The following is a 16,700-nucleotide window of genomic DNA, read 5'->3' on the forward strand; positions in this document are numbered from 1 at the left end:
TAGACAAGATAATTACTTAATTCAGGAAAACAACTGATTTAATTATTTTTTTAAAATTTTGCAGTAATATTCCTATTAATTCTGAGAAGCACAAAATGAATTAAAAAACATCTTTAAATATCTCAGTGTAGAGCTCTGCTAAACTGTAAACCAAGTGTTATGGGTGTTTTTAATCCTATAACGAAAAATGTAAAACTAATCATTTGCCATACAAGAAAGAAAAATGACACAGTTCAAATACTATATTGTTTTATTTACCTGAAACCACAACCTCAATAATGCATGTACAACCATTATTAATCATCAATAATGATCGTCTTTTTACATATGGTTAATATTGTTCTTCGACCAGGTGTCGCTGAGGGGACAGCACGGCCCCCTCACATTAGATCACAGTTTTACAGCAGTTGATAAAGATACATGATGATAATAATAATAACAGTAATGCAGATGCAATAAGAAAACAGGAGAACACTGTTGTATTGCAGGATTACCAATGAATCAAAGTGTTAGTCTGTTGTCCTCATTGCAAACGACTACTTCATCAGAAAGTAAATGGATCAGTGATCGGCCTACAGTACCTGTCAAAGGGGAAAGATTAAGGTAAAAAAAACTCAAGTAGAGCACAGTCAAGTTCAGCATGACTCATTTCTCCATGTCTTATATTGTGCAAATTACCCCAAACCGTTACAATAAAAACAGTGATTTACATATCTATGATATATCCATCTTAAAACCATCTTAATGTCATTTGAGTATTATACATTAGAATCTATAAATACAAATTGCAAAGCCTACATACAGCTGAAACGCATGCATGAATGTTTTGTACACTGATGTACAGCTAAGACCATTCAACCCAGTGTTTTTAAGATTCTCTACGTGACAAGCTACCATGGAAGTCGGAAACAAGTTCTTCATGCAAGAAGGAACGTCGAGGGTGTTGAAAACTTCCCTGCACACAAAACTGGAATAGTGTCATATTGATATAGCATCTGCACACAGAGGTATAAGTGTGTTAAGAAGTGTGTGTGTGTGTATGTGTGTGGTCATGTGTTGTGGTGCATGGCGGCAAAGAGAACTGTGTTTCCAGCCCAACCATTTTTAAGTATACCCACATGATTTTGGTCTTATTACTGTGAAAATTTGTCCTTTAAATCTGTGCAAGGGTATACGCACTGCTGGTCGTCATGTTGTCTGAGGTGTGTGAAGTAAGAGTGAGCACACATGCTGGACGGGAGAGGTGACTCCAGCCTCTGAGCCCACTCTTAAAAATGTGCGAAGCTTTTATGAGAGCCAACCTAAAAGAGAGAGAAAAAGCAAGTTAGTACAAAACACTTAAAAAATTCCACAGTTGGTTTAAAACATTTTAACTTAATTTTTGACCAAAATATCAAAAAGGTAGGTAATGATTTTGTGAACATAGGAAAGTGTCAGAGCGGTGAAAAGAACAGCACACGGTGACATTCGCAACAGTGGCATGTGGTCAAACCCTTATCAGTTTTTAAATGTACAAATCTGCAACCCGTAATTGCTGCATACCCATAATGGGAAGAATTATATTTACAACATTCTCCAGTTCCCAAAATATTTCTCACTTAAAAGGTGAAATGCTTCTATGAAACTAGAACTTCTTCTTCACCTCAGAGAACCATCCAAGTTGCAGCTACATCAAGGTGAGCACCCAGTTTTAGTGTCACCAAATCAGTATTAGACCAAATGTCTTTCCCTCTGTTTCGGAGTTATGATTATGAGTTATGGACAGAAAAGGTTTGTTTTTTTAGAACATTATGATGCCACAGTGAAGTCAGCCTTTCAATTTTTGCATATAAAACTTCATCACTTAATCTTTTTTATCCTCCTAGACATTTATCTCATAATTTAGCAAACAAATTCTTGATTTATGGCCAAAAATATATTTCATGGGGTCACAGTGATCGTGTTTATGAAAACAAGGTTGGTTGCAAGGTCAGTGAGCTTGACCTTTGACCACCAAATTCATCAGTTTATTGATGAGTCTAAATGGACATTTGTGCCAAATTTGAAGAAATTCCCTCAACATGTTATTGAAGTATTACGTTCACAAGAATGAAACAGACAATGTCACAGTGGTCTAGACTTTTCACCACCAAATTCGAATCAGTTCAACCTTGAGTCCCAGTGGATGTCCGTGCCAAATCTGAGGAAATTCCTTTAAGGCCTTCTTGAGATATTGCATTCATAAAATAAGAGTGACACAAGTTCATGGTGACCTTTGACTTTCAACCAACAAAATCTAAATCAATTTTTTTAGTCTACATAGACGTTTGTGTCAAATTTGAACACATTCCCTCAAAGCGTTCTTGAGATAATGCATTCACAAGAATACGACAGATGAGGTCAGTGTCAGTTCATCCCCGAGTCAGTATGGACCTTTGTGCTAAATTTGAGGAAATTTCTCTAAGGCGTTCTTGAGATATTACGTTCACAAAAATTACAACAGACGAGGTCATAATGCCTTTGACCTATGACCACCAAATTCTATTCAGATCATCACTGAATGAAAAGTGGACATTTGTGCCAAATCTGCAGAAATTCCCTCGAGGTGTTTTTGGGATCTCACATTTACGATAATGGGATGTAGGACAGACAACCTGAGAACATTAGGTCATTGCTGCCCTCTTTTTTCACCAGATTCTACTGTAGTAAATTGGTATTCTGCAGAGTGTGGAAAAATGCAAATGGATACTCACTCTAGTGACAGGGGAGCCAATGGAAGGCATTGAGAAAGAAAAGCACACAGTTGTAAGTGGAACACAAACACACAGTGCGAACAAACCCAGGCATCTACCCAAAAACATGCTTTAAATTTCTGTGGACGTTCCCACACAAAATAATTTGGTCTACGATTAGTGCAGTTGACTTAAGCCCGGCACAAAGACCTCTAAACATTAAAGCCCGTAAGAGTCAAATATACACAAGATCTGTTTCTCTGTGTTGTGAATATCTCCTGCTCTCCCGTCATGTTGTGCCAAGGACACTGACGCATTCACATGTCTGAAATGTTTTGTATTCAAGTATTATATGCACAAAAAAACCAAACACTGGATATGAATAATGTTGATAACTGGCCTGAATAAATAAACACAGAAAACACTTTGATTCAAAGGGTTTATGAGTGTATTTTTTCTTTGAAGTAAAAAACAACATTTTGGGTTCTTACTTGCAATTCAAGTTCATTTGGAGTACTTTGTGTATTAGTATTTTTCTTAGGATTTTAATATCATTGTCCTTTGAATCAAACAGCACGGAGATGTTAATTAGCAAACATCATCCCCACTCAGTTCTGTCTCCAGAGCAAAACACAAATAAAGTTAATGAAAGTCAAAAAAATCAATACAAACAAAATATATCCTTAAAAATGTTAGAGGGAGAATTTTGTTCTTTGTTTTCTGCACAAGCAAATAGGGGCACACCTCAGATGTTACACTTTAGCAAGACCATTTAGGAAAAGCATCTAGAGATGAGCAAAAAAATATCTTTTATCATATTGAGGTAGCTGTGCTCTGCCCAGTGCAGAAAAACTGGCTTATTTTCAATTCATTTTAGTAAAAAAAAAAAAAAAAAAAAAAACATCCATGAGGTTTATTAATACTCTAACATGGGGTGGGGGGCATACACAATTAAATTAGAAATGAAAAACCACATACAGTTCATGCTTGGTCACAGGACATGCGGCTTTTCGTTTTTCAAGATTTTTTTTTTCCTTTAGTTTTAAGCGGAGCATTCAAACGTTCACTCCCAAACCTTTCCCCGTCCTCTTCTGCCACATGGAGCTTGTCCTCTCTGAAAGAGTTCTGAGTTTATACTGAAGACACAATGGTAAACATGAGAAAACAAAAGAAGGCAGTATGTCTAAGCCACGCTGGTCAAACAATTGACAAAGCCATAAAAAAAAGGTTGCATAAAATTCAATCTCTATACAGATCAATGGATTTCTGAAATCCCGATTTGAAGAGGGAAGCTAAACAAAACTATTTGCTGTTACTGTAGTGATGTAAGACAAATGATATTCCCCAAATCATTAAAAATAAAAACCTTGAAGGCAATATTGACAATAATAATAATAATAAAAAACTGGCAACAGTATATTTTCTTTCAAACCAGCAACAAAGTCCACAGCTACGGGAGTGATGGTCTTCTAACACTCGCATTTAAAGCCTCACCCATTCAAAAAGGCCTATGCCAACTCAAACCAGGTGACTTCTCAATGTTAACATCTGATATTATTTGTTACTTTTCATATGTTGGTCCTTCTCGTACACACACGGTAGGCACGCACAAGTACACACACTAACTCTACAAACACGCACACACGCAAGCTATGCACATGTAGGAAGGCAGAGAGGGGAAGAGGGAGAGGACAGAGGGAGGTGATGGTGGGGGGGGTGGGGCGTGGAGGAAAATGGAAAAGTCGAGGTTGTGCTCAAGTCAGTCAGGACCAGAACATGTCGGCCAAGTTAGTGTCGGAGCTGTAGATCCAGAGGACCAAGGGGAGGGAGACGGCTACGAAGGGCCAGGAGATGCCCTCCACACATGCAGACAGGCAGCAGCCTTTCGAGCTGGCAGGCTTCTCCAGTTCTTTACCAGGCTCCAGGTAGTTCCTGGCAGCATATTTGAGCATCTCATCAAGTAGAATGACGGGCAGTGAGATCTTGAGCACCATCAGCCACTGTGTCAGATTCAGAGGGGTGATCTGGAAAATGATCTGAAAAGACACAAACAAGACAAAAGTCAAACTGTGACTCAGTCTGCACCAGTTTTCAGAGACAGCAGCCTGGATGGACATTTGAGCTTCGTATTTGACAACAATTAAGACATTCTTGTGTCACGACAACACAACTTTTGTTACTCATTTCACAGTATCACGTTCTACGTGTTAATCTAAAAGAAATATTTCTCACTGGAAGAGGCTCCACATAGAGGATGAGGAAGTGAAGGGACATGGAGAGACAGATGGCGCCCAGCAGCCACACATTCTCCCAGGGAGGCATCCTCAGCAGGGACTGGTTCTCTGACACGCTGAGAAACAGCAAAGACAAATGGACATGTTTGTTAAAAACTCATGCACGAACTTCAAAAGCCAGAACTTACAAATATTGCATTATGTATCTACAACTCCACACAAAACCCTGGAGATGTGTGTGAAAGTGGAAATGGAGATAAAGGATGTTGGAGCACAATCATTATGAAATGCTAGGCCTCATTCCCACTGCACAAAAGCCCTGCTAGTATCTGGCTTTTTAGTGCAATGGAAATGTGTACAATTGGCATTCACACCCAGGTCAAAAGACTGCAGTAAACACAAGTATTTATTGCCTCCTGCTCAGATCAGCACTAACACACTAATTTCAGCTCCTTAACTGGTGAGATGCAATGATGCGCCACCACTAATTACCACCCATCTTCACCTAAGCACTAAAACATTAATACAAATTAGTCTGCATTGAGTTTGAAAGAGACAGAACAAGTAAGATATATATAAAACCGTACAGTTTTCACAGACCTCTGTCCATGCTGCTCTCTACTGTTTATCTGTTCTCCAACCTGTCCATGACTTTGCACAAACAAAACCTAAACAACCCCCCCGCACACACATGATCATCTGCTGCAGAGCCACGTACACAGCTCTGCTCTACTGGCACTTGGAAAGCACTCTATAGCCTATTTTTAGTGGATTTACCTGAATTTGAAAAACCTGAGTGCATGTGCTGATGTTGGTGAAAAAGGGATAAAACAATATTTAAGCCAGCAGAGGGCAATAATAGAACATGTAAAGATCTGAAGTTAAATTGTACACATAATATTTGTTTCTGTTGACTAAAAAAAATAATTATGATAATGTTGGACCTGCTTTTTAATTCAAAACACCAGGTGGGAGGACGCCTTGCTCAAACTCACCTGTTCAGGGCATTGCACATCTCAATGGTGACCAGCACAGACAGAGCCATGGTCATGGGGTAAGGAGACTCAAAAACCTTACAGTCAAGACCGTTGAAGTCTGGATTCTCTGGACCACACTGCAAGAAGTGGCTCTAAAATGAAGAAGAAATGCAGATTAAAGCTACTAGCAAATAAAATTATGCTTTTGTTTTTATAGTGTGCTTAAATTGTGTGATGGTAGCAGTTTGGCTGTAATTCATACCAGCTGGTAAAACGTGATCCTTGGACCATCCTCAGCAGCAACAAACCACCAGGCAGCAGCACCCACAGTGGCAGCACCAACATAGCCTGGTGATCAAATGAAAAAGATGTCATTCACACACTACTGCAATGACACAGATGCCTGGTTATTAAATCCAAGGTAAGTGCAAACTGCAATTAGATGTGTGTTTTCCAGTGACTACCTACATTAACCTTACATTCACACATGGGAAATCCTGCATCACTCTGCTGGGGCTAATCTTACAATAATGACCTGCTCGCTCTACATTAATCTGCTTATTACACAAAAGAAGAATCTCATAATTTGCCACAAAATACTGAGTTACAAATAATTTTAATGCTCCAGCTAAGCATCTATGATCAGAACTGTGAGCAAAGCAATGAGCTGTTATTCATAGCAGTGAGCTGCTATTAACAAATACCAGACCGTAGATTGCTGTAATTGACCAATCAGAATTTAACAAAGCTGTGTAGTAAATTGTGCTACTGCAGAGATTTGAGCAAGCTAATTGCTAGCTTTTTCATTGATTAGGTGGAAAAACAACCAGCTGTGCTTGTGTACAATTGTCTGCTGACGGTTGATGCTTCTCCTCGTGTTCTGCCAACACTTCCGTACAAACAATAAAAGACACAAAAAAAATCAGGGGGCTTTACTCCTTAAATACCAGTTCATATTTGGCCATTTTTCCTCAAATTCTTTGCTGTAAAGAACAGAAACATTACAGCAACTACTCACATCCAATGGCTAGGTATCTGAAGAAGAGCCATCCAGAGATGAGGGGCTCGCGGGCGTTGCGTGGCGGCTTGCTCATGATGTCCAAGTCTGGTGGGTTAAAGCCTAAAGCAGTTGCGGGCAAACCATCAGTCACCAGGTTGACCCAGAGCAGCTGAACAGGGATGAGGGCTTCAGGGAATCCAAGCGCTGCAGTCAGGAAGATGCTGCACACAAAAGGAGCATAATTATGAAAGAGTTGAAGAAATGTTTGTGTTGTTTTGTGTTGTGTGTGTGTTCCAGAGGAACTGAGTTGTGTGGGGAATTGAGAGTGTCATCCTTACCAGACAACTTCGCCCACATTGGAAGAGATGAGGTATCTGATGAACTGTTTCATGTTGTTATAAATGGCTCTGCCTTCCTCAACTGCAGCTACGATGGTGGAAAAGTTGTCATCAGCCAGCACCATCTCAGAGGCGGTCTTTGCCACAGCTGTGCCTGAACCCATGGCAATACCAATTTCAGCCTTCTTTAAAGCAGGAGCGTCGTTTACTCCATCACCAGTCTGAGGGGAGAGGGAAAACCAGGGCAGGACAATTGTGAAGAAGTACTTTACAGTCTTTGATAAACTTTCCACTTTGATAACTGGATTTATTTTAAGATCTTTTTGATTTGGAAGAATTTATGCATGTTTAGAAACAAATAAACACATTTTTCTTACCATGGCTGTAATTTCATCATAGGACTGCAGATACTCTACAATCTTGGACTTATGTGAAGGCTCAACACGGGCAAAGCAGCGAGCCTTGACCACAGCATCTCTCTGCGCAGCAGGCGACAGATCATCAAACTCTCGGCCAGTGAATGCCATGCTGGAAACATCATCGTCCTCTCCGAAAATACCAATACGTCTGCAGATAGCCACAGCTGTCCCTGAGACACAAAAGAGAGCACATTTACTTTTTAAAGTTTCCGAGAGTGTAGGTGAGTATGCAGAACCATATGTGACCTTTTTTGTATGTAGTGGTTGACTATCCTAGCGCACATTAAAATGAAAAAAGTCATGGTTCTACTCTTTCTAGGCAGATGAAACTTTCTCCACATACCCTTGTTGTCTCCAGTGATCATAATTACTCGGATGCCTGCAAGGCGGCAGAGCCGAATAGAGGCTGCCACCTCTGCCCTGGGAGGATCCAGCATGCCCACACAGCCAACAAATGTCAGATCAGTCTGGATGATAAAAGAGAAATAAATCAAACATTTTGCTTATTCACACATATTCACCACCAGGCGCCACCACCCAACAATAAAAGACCTGAAAAGAAACCTAAAAACCAAAAGTGAGACAAGGGCTTTAGGAGAAACCATCAATCATACCAATATGTCCCCGCTCTCACCTCATACTCAATAAAGCGAGTGGAGTCCTCCAACGCTAGCTCATCTTTGCTCATGCGGTGGTCTCGGGTTGCAAGAGCCAGACAACGCAGGGTGTCTCTACCGGTTCCATATTCCCTGATCACAGACATTAGCTTTTCCTTGATGCCAGGGGTCAAGGGCACCTTGTTGCTGCCTACACGGATGTGTGTGCACCTGTCAATCACTCCCTCAGGGGCGCCCTATGAGCACACGGATAGGAGAGTGAGGATACAATAGAAAGGACTGAGAGGAACACTTTCGATAAGCACAACATTTTATTTGCAACATTTTTAGTAAACAAGAATTCAAAAATATCTATTGTTTATTAATGATAACAACTCATAGCATAAATAGGACTTCCTCCAGTAAACAAAGCAGGTCAACTATATCTAGCAACATCTGTAATGTTTTATATGTCACCGCCTCGGACAATTCAAATCCAAGAGTAATTCTCAAAGTGTCCATTTCTTACCTTCACAAACATCTTTCCAACAGAGGAACGGGCTTTATTAGCAGTACAGTACACAGACATGGACTTCCTGTCTCTGGAAAATTCCAGTGTAAACTCTTTCTTCATCAGCTGCTTGATCACCTAAAAATTTGATTAAAAAAATCAGTGGCAGTTTGTTAGTCTTTCTAATATTTGGGTGGTTTTAGCTTATTTAGATAAATCACAGGACAATTCAGAAAACTGGTCTCTGCTGCAAAGAAATGACTTTAAAGAATAGGAGGTTACATACAGAGTTGCAGGCGTTGGCTCTCTCAATCTTGGACAGGCCTTTAACATCTGTGTCAAACACGTTCATCTTCTCCACCAGGCAGGTGAGAGCTGTCTCTGTGGCCTCACCCACCTTCTCATACACACCTTTGGTCTGGGCAGACACACACAGAAAGGAAACACCATTTAGTCAACTTTTATCAGACATTTTCAAACAAAACATGTAAGGCATGATCAACAGAGCTGCACTGGTGCTTGAGGATGATGTACATGCTAATATGCAAAAAAAATCACTACCAACCTCATTATAGTCCAATGAGGAATCATTACAGAGAGCACAGATAGAGGCCAGCTCCACCAGGGCATCATACTGGGAACATCTGACTGGTTTGCCATCATGAAAACTAAACAAAACAGACAGACAGGAAGCAACAAGTGAGCCAACTGTGTAGATTTTACGAAAAACGAGGTGGGGTTTGTATTTGACTTCAACCATGTGCGTGTTACAAAGTATTCAATAATAAATGACCTTATTAGCTTATGAGGGGATCCCTTCAAAGTAGTTATTTTGTTATCCATGCATTATTTTCAATTTATAGCACAGCGGGAAAATAAGACTGAATACTTACACTTCTCCATCTGGGGCATATGTGGAGCCAGTAACAGTGAATTCCTTTAATGAGCAGTGATCACCCTCGGCTTGATCTATAATGAACATCTGGAGAAAGACACGTCGTTGTGACGAACTATTAGTACTTAATACTCACACAAAACATCTGTTCTCTCTGTGGGTAAATGCCCAAATAAGACCTGCAACAATATTTTTCTGCCACATTTTAAGAGCTGAATCCATCAATCCACCATCCTGAATCAAATAATTTATGATAAAGCTGAGATTCTAATCCCACTGAGCAATTTAACGTTGAAAAGATATTTAATTTATGTCTATAATATGTCTATTTGTCTTCAGAAGTTCAGATTTATTTGTCTTTCGTTGTAGACTTCTAGTTTTACCCTATATGAAAGAGTAAACAGAATCTGTATATATGACAAAAAATAAATATTCATAATGAAAATGCAGTAGTATGCAGTACTTTTGTTAATTATTTACAGGTTTTTATGTATTTCTCATATATTCATTTATTATTTTAAAATATGGTCTAAAATCGGGCTATATGCAGCCGATAAATCCTGGTCTATGACAGGGCTAAAGCTTGGAGACAATGTTTAAATGACATCCTGCTGAGTGGGATGGACACTGTATCCAGCAGGTGGCAGCAGACTACCATCCACATGAAAGCAACCTCCAGTCGCATTGAACATGGAGCAGAGAATAATAAAGAAATGCTGAGCAAAAGCAGACACTGAGCACTCTGGTGGGACGGGTCCATAAATGTCATCTTACAGCAAGGCAGCAGTAGAATTCCTCTGTGTGCAGTCACACTGCATGAATACAGCGTATAAAAGTGAATCACTGTGAGGCGGAAATAGTCTGACCTTGAGTATTCAGATGTTTGAGTTAGGAGACTGGATTAGAGTGTATGGACTTTTGACATTCTTCAAAAGTTAATTTTGTATTTAAGGGGCAAGGGAATAATTGGATTTTGCAGTAAAATAGCTATATTCATATTCTGTTCCCCATCCAAACATAAGAGGCTGCTAATTTTTTCAAGACAGGTACATTTTGATACCAGCAACCAAGGCTAAATCAAAGAGGAGAGGTTAAAAAGGTTAAAAAAGAAAAGACAAACTTAACATTAATATCAGGGGTATGCATTCACTGATAACATATTCTTACATACGAAGCAATACATTTTCTCCAAAATTGAGAGGGGCTACAGGAGGGATGAAAATAGAAATATCTGAACAAAATGATGAGCAATATGGCTGCATCCCCCTCAGGCACCAGCTAGACTACAAAAAGCAGTGATGTCAGTGGCAATCCTTTACAAAACAACAACAAGTAACGTATTGAAGTGACGAGAAAACAAATCACTCACTCAGGACACCAAATTTTAGTACTGCCCTATTTGGACGGGGTGGTTTTCGTGCATCAAGCAGAAGCTTCTCTGTAACTGACTTTCACATAGCTGGTAACAGCATCCCATGGTTTCCAAAATTAGGCTTTTCTAACATCCTGAGCATAATACTGACTTAAAGAAAATTGTACAGGATGAGAAGAAGAAAAGGAGGAGACAGACATGGGAGAGAGAGAATGTTTCAACACAAGGTCAGTTATGCAACTCTACTGCTGGTTCTGCTGCAAGTGACTAACTACTGCATACTGATCAGCATGCAGCCTGAACAAGAAGGGGGAGGAGAGAGGAATGAGGAGGGAAGAAAGGAAGAGGGAAACAGAGGACCAACGAGATAAAAGGCTGAAGAATAGCACAAAGAAAGATGGACGGACAGAGAAATACAACGTTAAACACTAAATGGGAATTCATGCACACGTTGTAAGACTAATATAGACAGTAAACAGATAATAGTTCATATAGCCTGAAGTTGTTTGAGCACATAAGAGATGAGGACATAAATATATGCACCTATGTATATTTAGGTCCATCAGTATCTATTATTAGCCATTCAAAGTCAGCAGTGCTTCATGCTAAATAAATCCCTACTGTCAGCAAATGCTCCAAGTCTTGCTTTATTTCTCAGTGAGAAGTTTTCTCTTGAAAAGTTCTCAGATGTCTGGAAAGTAGTCAACCCTTGCTCTTTTCATGTATGGCCACTGGTTTAAAAATCTTCTTATTTTCAGAGTTTTCTCCCATTTTTCTTCCTACACACTGCAGACCTTGTCACTGTACTGCTGCCCTGGAGACAACGCAGAAAGCCATACACTACCACAAGTGAATATGTCACACTTCCCTGAACAAACTGAATAGTAACTGTTGTTTCAAGAGAATTTTGGTAACTAAAAAATAGGCCAGGGAGAAGAGAAAGATTTAAAAAAAAATGGAAAACTCAATTTAATCACTGACAGCTTCAACTCCACGGAGCCCACTGCGTCTTCTGTTTAAATATAATGGTGTGCCACTTAAATATTTTCCCTGATGCTATTCTATTTTAAGGTACAGAAAGAACAATAATTTCACTCACTCGCCCCATCCACAATTAACTTTCAATCAACTCATCCAGTGAGACACATTGAGGGTTTCCTGTCACTGAGTGCTCATTTATCATACTTTGCTGCTAGGGATTGTAGCTAGTGTTCTACAGCATGGAGTAATTATGAGAACAATGTGGCCGGGTAATCAGAAATAATCAATACATCATTGACACATGTAAAGAAAGTGGTATAAATGATTATGATGTGCATTTGACAACTCTATCATAATCTTAAGTCTCATGTATAGGTCATAATCATTTAATTGTCATTTTTTTGTCTGATAATTGATTATTTCATTAATGGTACAGGACTTAAGTTATGTGTATATAATGTGAGCTAGTTAGTAGTCTAGTCTTACACTTTCACCTGTTGACATTATTAAGTACGACACAAATATTTACATAGTTACACTGGTAACTGTGAAACCAGTGGAAATGTTAGATAAGCTAACAATGTCAAAATCATTTTAAGTCAACTGAGTGAGTCAAATGAGCTGACTTTCAATGCCACCATGAAATAGCCTGTGAAGTAAATATGGGAAATAATGGAGTAACATGATTTCTGATTCACAGTTAAGACCTTGAGATATTTTTTTTAAATGTACCCCCCTCCCCCACATACTTGTTTCAGTGACCAACAATTCTGTTGGCATGCGGGCAAGAGGCCACAACGTAGAGGAAGATATCTGTTTGCAAAAAAATCTGTACACGTGTAGACAAGGCCTAAACCAAATGTATATAAATCGTTACACTTATGCCCTTGAATAAGATAAACATTCTATTTTAAACTCCAATAATTCAGGTACAATTCCCAAATTTGGATCCAACCTTAATCTGTTGAAGCTGTGAATTCTTGTTTAACATCTTATTCTAACAGCAGATTTCTGGCTGGTTTCCCCTCAGTCAATGATTGCCAAGGCTAGCTGGCTATGTTGGCCCCTTTAAGAACAATTTCAATCAAAAATGCTTCTCTATTCTGTATCTACATTGTGGTGTGTTTATGTCAGATTTATGAATAAATACAAATCACAAAACTCAGCACAACCCAGCTTTTTCTCTTCTCTTACCCTGCACACAGACATCTGATTTGTGGTCAGCGTGCCGGTCTTGTCAGAGCAGATGACAGATGTACAGCCAAGAGTCTCCACAGACGGCAAACTGCGGACAATGGCATTCTTCTTGGCCATGCGCCGGGTTCCTAAAGCCAGGCAAGTAGTGATGACAGCAGGCAGACCTGGAGAGAAATAGCAACAGACCACAGAGGAAAAGAGGATTAAAATACACGAGAGAGGAGATAAGCGGTTACAAAAGAAATGGAAACATCCATTAATATTAATTTATTTATTCAAGTGAGAAAAATGCTATCCTTTGTCCCTGTATCATGGCATATTGGAGAAGGATTTCCCAACCAACTGTTCTGCAGTCTAATTAACAGTCCAGCATTGGAGCCTCTTACAGCAGCACACATGTCATGGGCATTTCTGCATGTGTGTAGCTCTGCAGCTTACCTTCAGGGATAGCAGCAACGGCAAGAGCCACAGCAATCTTGAAGTAGTAGACAGCGCCTCGGATCCAGGAGCCTCCATGGACAGGATCGTTGAAATGTCCAATATTGATGATCCACACAGCAATGCAGATCAGTGTGATAACCTTGAATTACACGAGATTACACAAGATTGCATTTAACGATTATCAACAGCAAACAATTGATCATAACTGAAATCAACATTATACACTGATAGAAACAGAAATAGCTGAGGTTGTTTTATCATCATTTTAAGGGGATTATTCGAATCGTCTGAAGTGGGGTTGTATGAGGGACTTGTTTGTAGTTAGTGTATTACATAAAGTATGACTGTTTTTGTAAATGTAGTCTGGTGGCTTTGACAAGAGCATAGATCGGGAACTTACATAATACAACTCTACTTCAAAAGGTATAAACTATTCCTTTAAAATACAAAAAGGCTAAAAAACAGAGTGAGAAAAAAGATGTAACTTAACCAATTACCTTGGAGAGTTGCTGTCCGAACTCATCTAGCTTCTGCTGCAGTGGCGTGCGCTCCTGCTCTGTCGATGCCATCTCATCCCGGATTTTGCCAATCTCTGTGTTGCCACCTGTGGCCACCACCACACCGACAGCCTTACCAGCAGCAATGTTGGTGCCCTGTGGGACAGAGGTGAAAATAGATAGCATAAGGAGATAAAACTAATTACACATGAAGCTTCTCAGCATAGGGGTAAAACTAGTTAAACAACTGTTCTTAGATCTGTGTCACCAAGGTTCATGATGCAGCAAGTGTCAACATGCAGCACGTCAACACACTGCGTTCCTCAACAAACAGAAACAGTGGTAACTGCCGTGCAAATGTGACAATTTCTTTAGTGGCTGAATGGATTGTAAATGTAGATGAATGGATACTAGCTGTTCAGACATGCACTGGTTTTGTGTGTATGTATGCATGCAAGAACCAGAAAAGGCAAAGATATAAATGGATATTTTCCAGAAGTGCTGCCACTCTTATAAAGAAAAATGGATGTGAAGTGGTATGGTGGGATAAAAAAAATAATGATGATGACAGCAGATTATTGTTGCCTTTCAAGGTGTAGTCAGAAAAAAGGAAAGTGTAAAATAATACTGAACAGACTAAAACGGTCTTGTGAGTCACTCACAGAAAAGAGCATGTTCTTCTTGTCCTGGTTGACAGCACGTGGGTCAGGCACAGGGTCAGTGTGTTTGATCACAGACACAGACTCTCCTGCAGGAAGTGGAAACAAATGATACGAGACAGGGAAACAGTGAGAATGTTTCGACACAGGAGAGAAAAGTGATGCTTGGTTGACACTTTGGACAATGTGTGGAAGAGGCTTTGCAGCTGACTGAGCAGGCCTGACAATTATCAAATACTGCAATGCCACTGCCTTTCAAACCCCCGTATCTGATGTGTGCTTGCACTCTGTGAGTCTGTGCGTGTAATCAACTGTGCAAGGTCTGCACTGCTCTGATTAGAGAAAGGCAGGGAGCATTTGACAAGCGGTATGGCCATGAATGGGGAAGGGAAGAGAGGAGAAAATAGCTGAAACACTAAAATATCCCACGGAGTTTGCTACCAATTAAGGCAGCAGAGGAAGACAAGCGACTTAAGAACTTGATTTATATAAACCTCTTGTCTCGTGCATTATCCATCCTTCAATATTCTCCCCCTCTAATCTTTTCCATCAACACGGCAGTCTAATTATCTATCCACAGATTCATCCACTTACTTTTCCTCTCATCCACATGACACTCTTTTTGTTTCAGCATAGCCTGAGCAGCCATGACAACAGAGTATAATGAGGGCATGTGCGTCAAAACGAAGAGATGTTTCTTATTCTTTTTCTGTGTCTGGGTTGATCAAAAAAGGTGAGTCTGTTGCAGAGGCAGGTCAATAAATTATGTATGAGTAATCCATATCGATATATTCTTATGTAAACTATATGGTAGACATACAAAATACATGATCATGTGTTATGGGTGAGAGCACAGAGACAAAAACATAAACCCAACTCCTGAGGTCAAACACACACACACACACACACACACGCTGGTTTAACAATTAAGAAATTGTTTACCTGTAAGAATTGATTGGTCTACCCTCAGTGTTGTTGACTTGATAGAAGTCAGCCTGATGTCTGCAGGCACTTTATCACCAACTGTGGACAGAAACAACAAAGCACAGGACACTTAAGTACCTCTTTATAATTTAAAAGCATCTGTAAATGGCACAACAACAGGTGGATAGGTACTTTGTACAATAGAAGCAATAAAAGCAGATGAGTGGTGTTCTGATTTGATCAGCCAGCCATGTAAATGTCCTGCATGTAAAAAAGGCAGATCTAAAAATAGATCAATAGAGAAAAATACTTTAGGGCAAGTGCAATAAAGAAACAGAAATAACAGAGACATAAGTCTTGGAAATATAATTAACAGCTGAGTTATCCGAACTCATGCTTTTATGGAGTGAAAAAATAATCAAACTTTTGTTATTTGTTGGAAAGAAGCTAAGGAAAAGTCATGCATTTAAAATTATTAATGTTCCACTCATCTCCTGCACAGGACGCAAATAGATTGCTGCTCATTCTTTCCACTAACACACGGCTTCAGCAATCCCCACTAAAACAAATGTAAAATGTAAATATACACCAGATTCCAAACAAGTGTTTCCTCTGAAGAAAGCAGATAAGTACCATGAAAGCCACTGCCGTTTATTAGCTTTGCTTAAAAGGGTATCAAAGTGTTTTACTCATTCTTGTGATTTCACATGCAGTTTGGGTCGGATCTGGGCAGATAAAAAGTGTTGATAATGAACCTTTCAGCTTTGTGATTTGACTTAAGAAAAGAGTATTTAAAAGGTAGATGTGTTCTGCAGAAAGATGCACAAGATGCTTTCGAGAGGAATTTTTCTTTGAGTTTCCCCATTACAAACCACGTCTCTGGGATGGGACTGGAGATACAAACAACCAACATATTATCTCTTATAAGGTCAGACTAATAACGAAGGA

The 16,700-nt window shown here is 39.6% G+C and overlaps 1 protein-coding gene across 2 annotated transcripts in view; it reads right to left on the minus strand.

Moving 5' to 3' along the window:
- Positions 1 to 232: 232 nt before the first annotated feature.
- Positions 233 to 16,700, minus strand: part of atp2a2b (ATPase sarcoplasmic/endoplasmic reticulum Ca2+ transporting 2b) — a 32,538-nt gene continuing 16,070 nt past the window's right edge. Inside the window, exons 6-24 of one of the 2 annotated variants that reach the window (XM_088070754.1) lie at positions 15,771 to 15,851; positions 14,832 to 14,917; positions 14,170 to 14,325; positions 13,670 to 13,811; positions 13,229 to 13,395; positions 9,680 to 9,768; positions 9,352 to 9,454; positions 9,073 to 9,204; positions 8,805 to 8,924; positions 8,314 to 8,532; positions 8,023 to 8,146; positions 7,638 to 7,849; positions 7,261 to 7,481; positions 6,941 to 7,143; positions 6,185 to 6,270; positions 5,941 to 6,074; positions 4,944 to 5,061; positions 4,627 to 4,747; positions 233 to 1,301 (exon numbers count right to left, since the gene is read on the minus strand). In XM_088070754.1, coding sequence (XP_087926880.1) covers positions 1,288 to 1,301; positions 4,627 to 4,747; positions 4,944 to 5,061; positions 5,941 to 6,074; positions 6,185 to 6,270; positions 6,941 to 7,143; positions 7,261 to 7,481; positions 7,638 to 7,849; positions 8,023 to 8,146; positions 8,314 to 8,532; positions 8,805 to 8,924; positions 9,073 to 9,204; positions 9,352 to 9,454; positions 9,680 to 9,768; positions 13,229 to 13,395; positions 13,670 to 13,811; positions 14,170 to 14,325; positions 14,832 to 14,917; positions 15,771 to 15,851 — 2,528 coding nt within the window. In that variant the 3' untranslated portion in view covers positions 233 to 1,287. Of the gene's footprint in view, positions 1,302 to 3,031; positions 4,748 to 4,943; positions 5,062 to 5,940; positions 6,075 to 6,184; positions 6,271 to 6,940; positions 7,144 to 7,260; positions 7,482 to 7,637; positions 7,850 to 8,022; positions 8,147 to 8,313; positions 8,533 to 8,804; positions 8,925 to 9,072; positions 9,205 to 9,351; positions 9,455 to 9,679; positions 9,769 to 13,228; positions 13,396 to 13,669; positions 13,812 to 14,169; positions 14,326 to 14,831; positions 14,918 to 15,770; positions 15,852 to 16,700 lie in introns of those variants that run through there. The other variant, XM_042509877.2, reaches the window with a different exon arrangement.

Source organism: Plectropomus leopardus, chromosome 20 (assembly GCF_026936395.1).
Source record: "Plectropomus leopardus strain MGB_pleo_1.0 chromosome 20, ASM2693639v1, whole genome shotgun sequence".
Lineage (NCBI taxonomy): Eukaryota > Metazoa > Chordata > Actinopteri > Perciformes > Serranidae > Plectropomus > Plectropomus leopardus.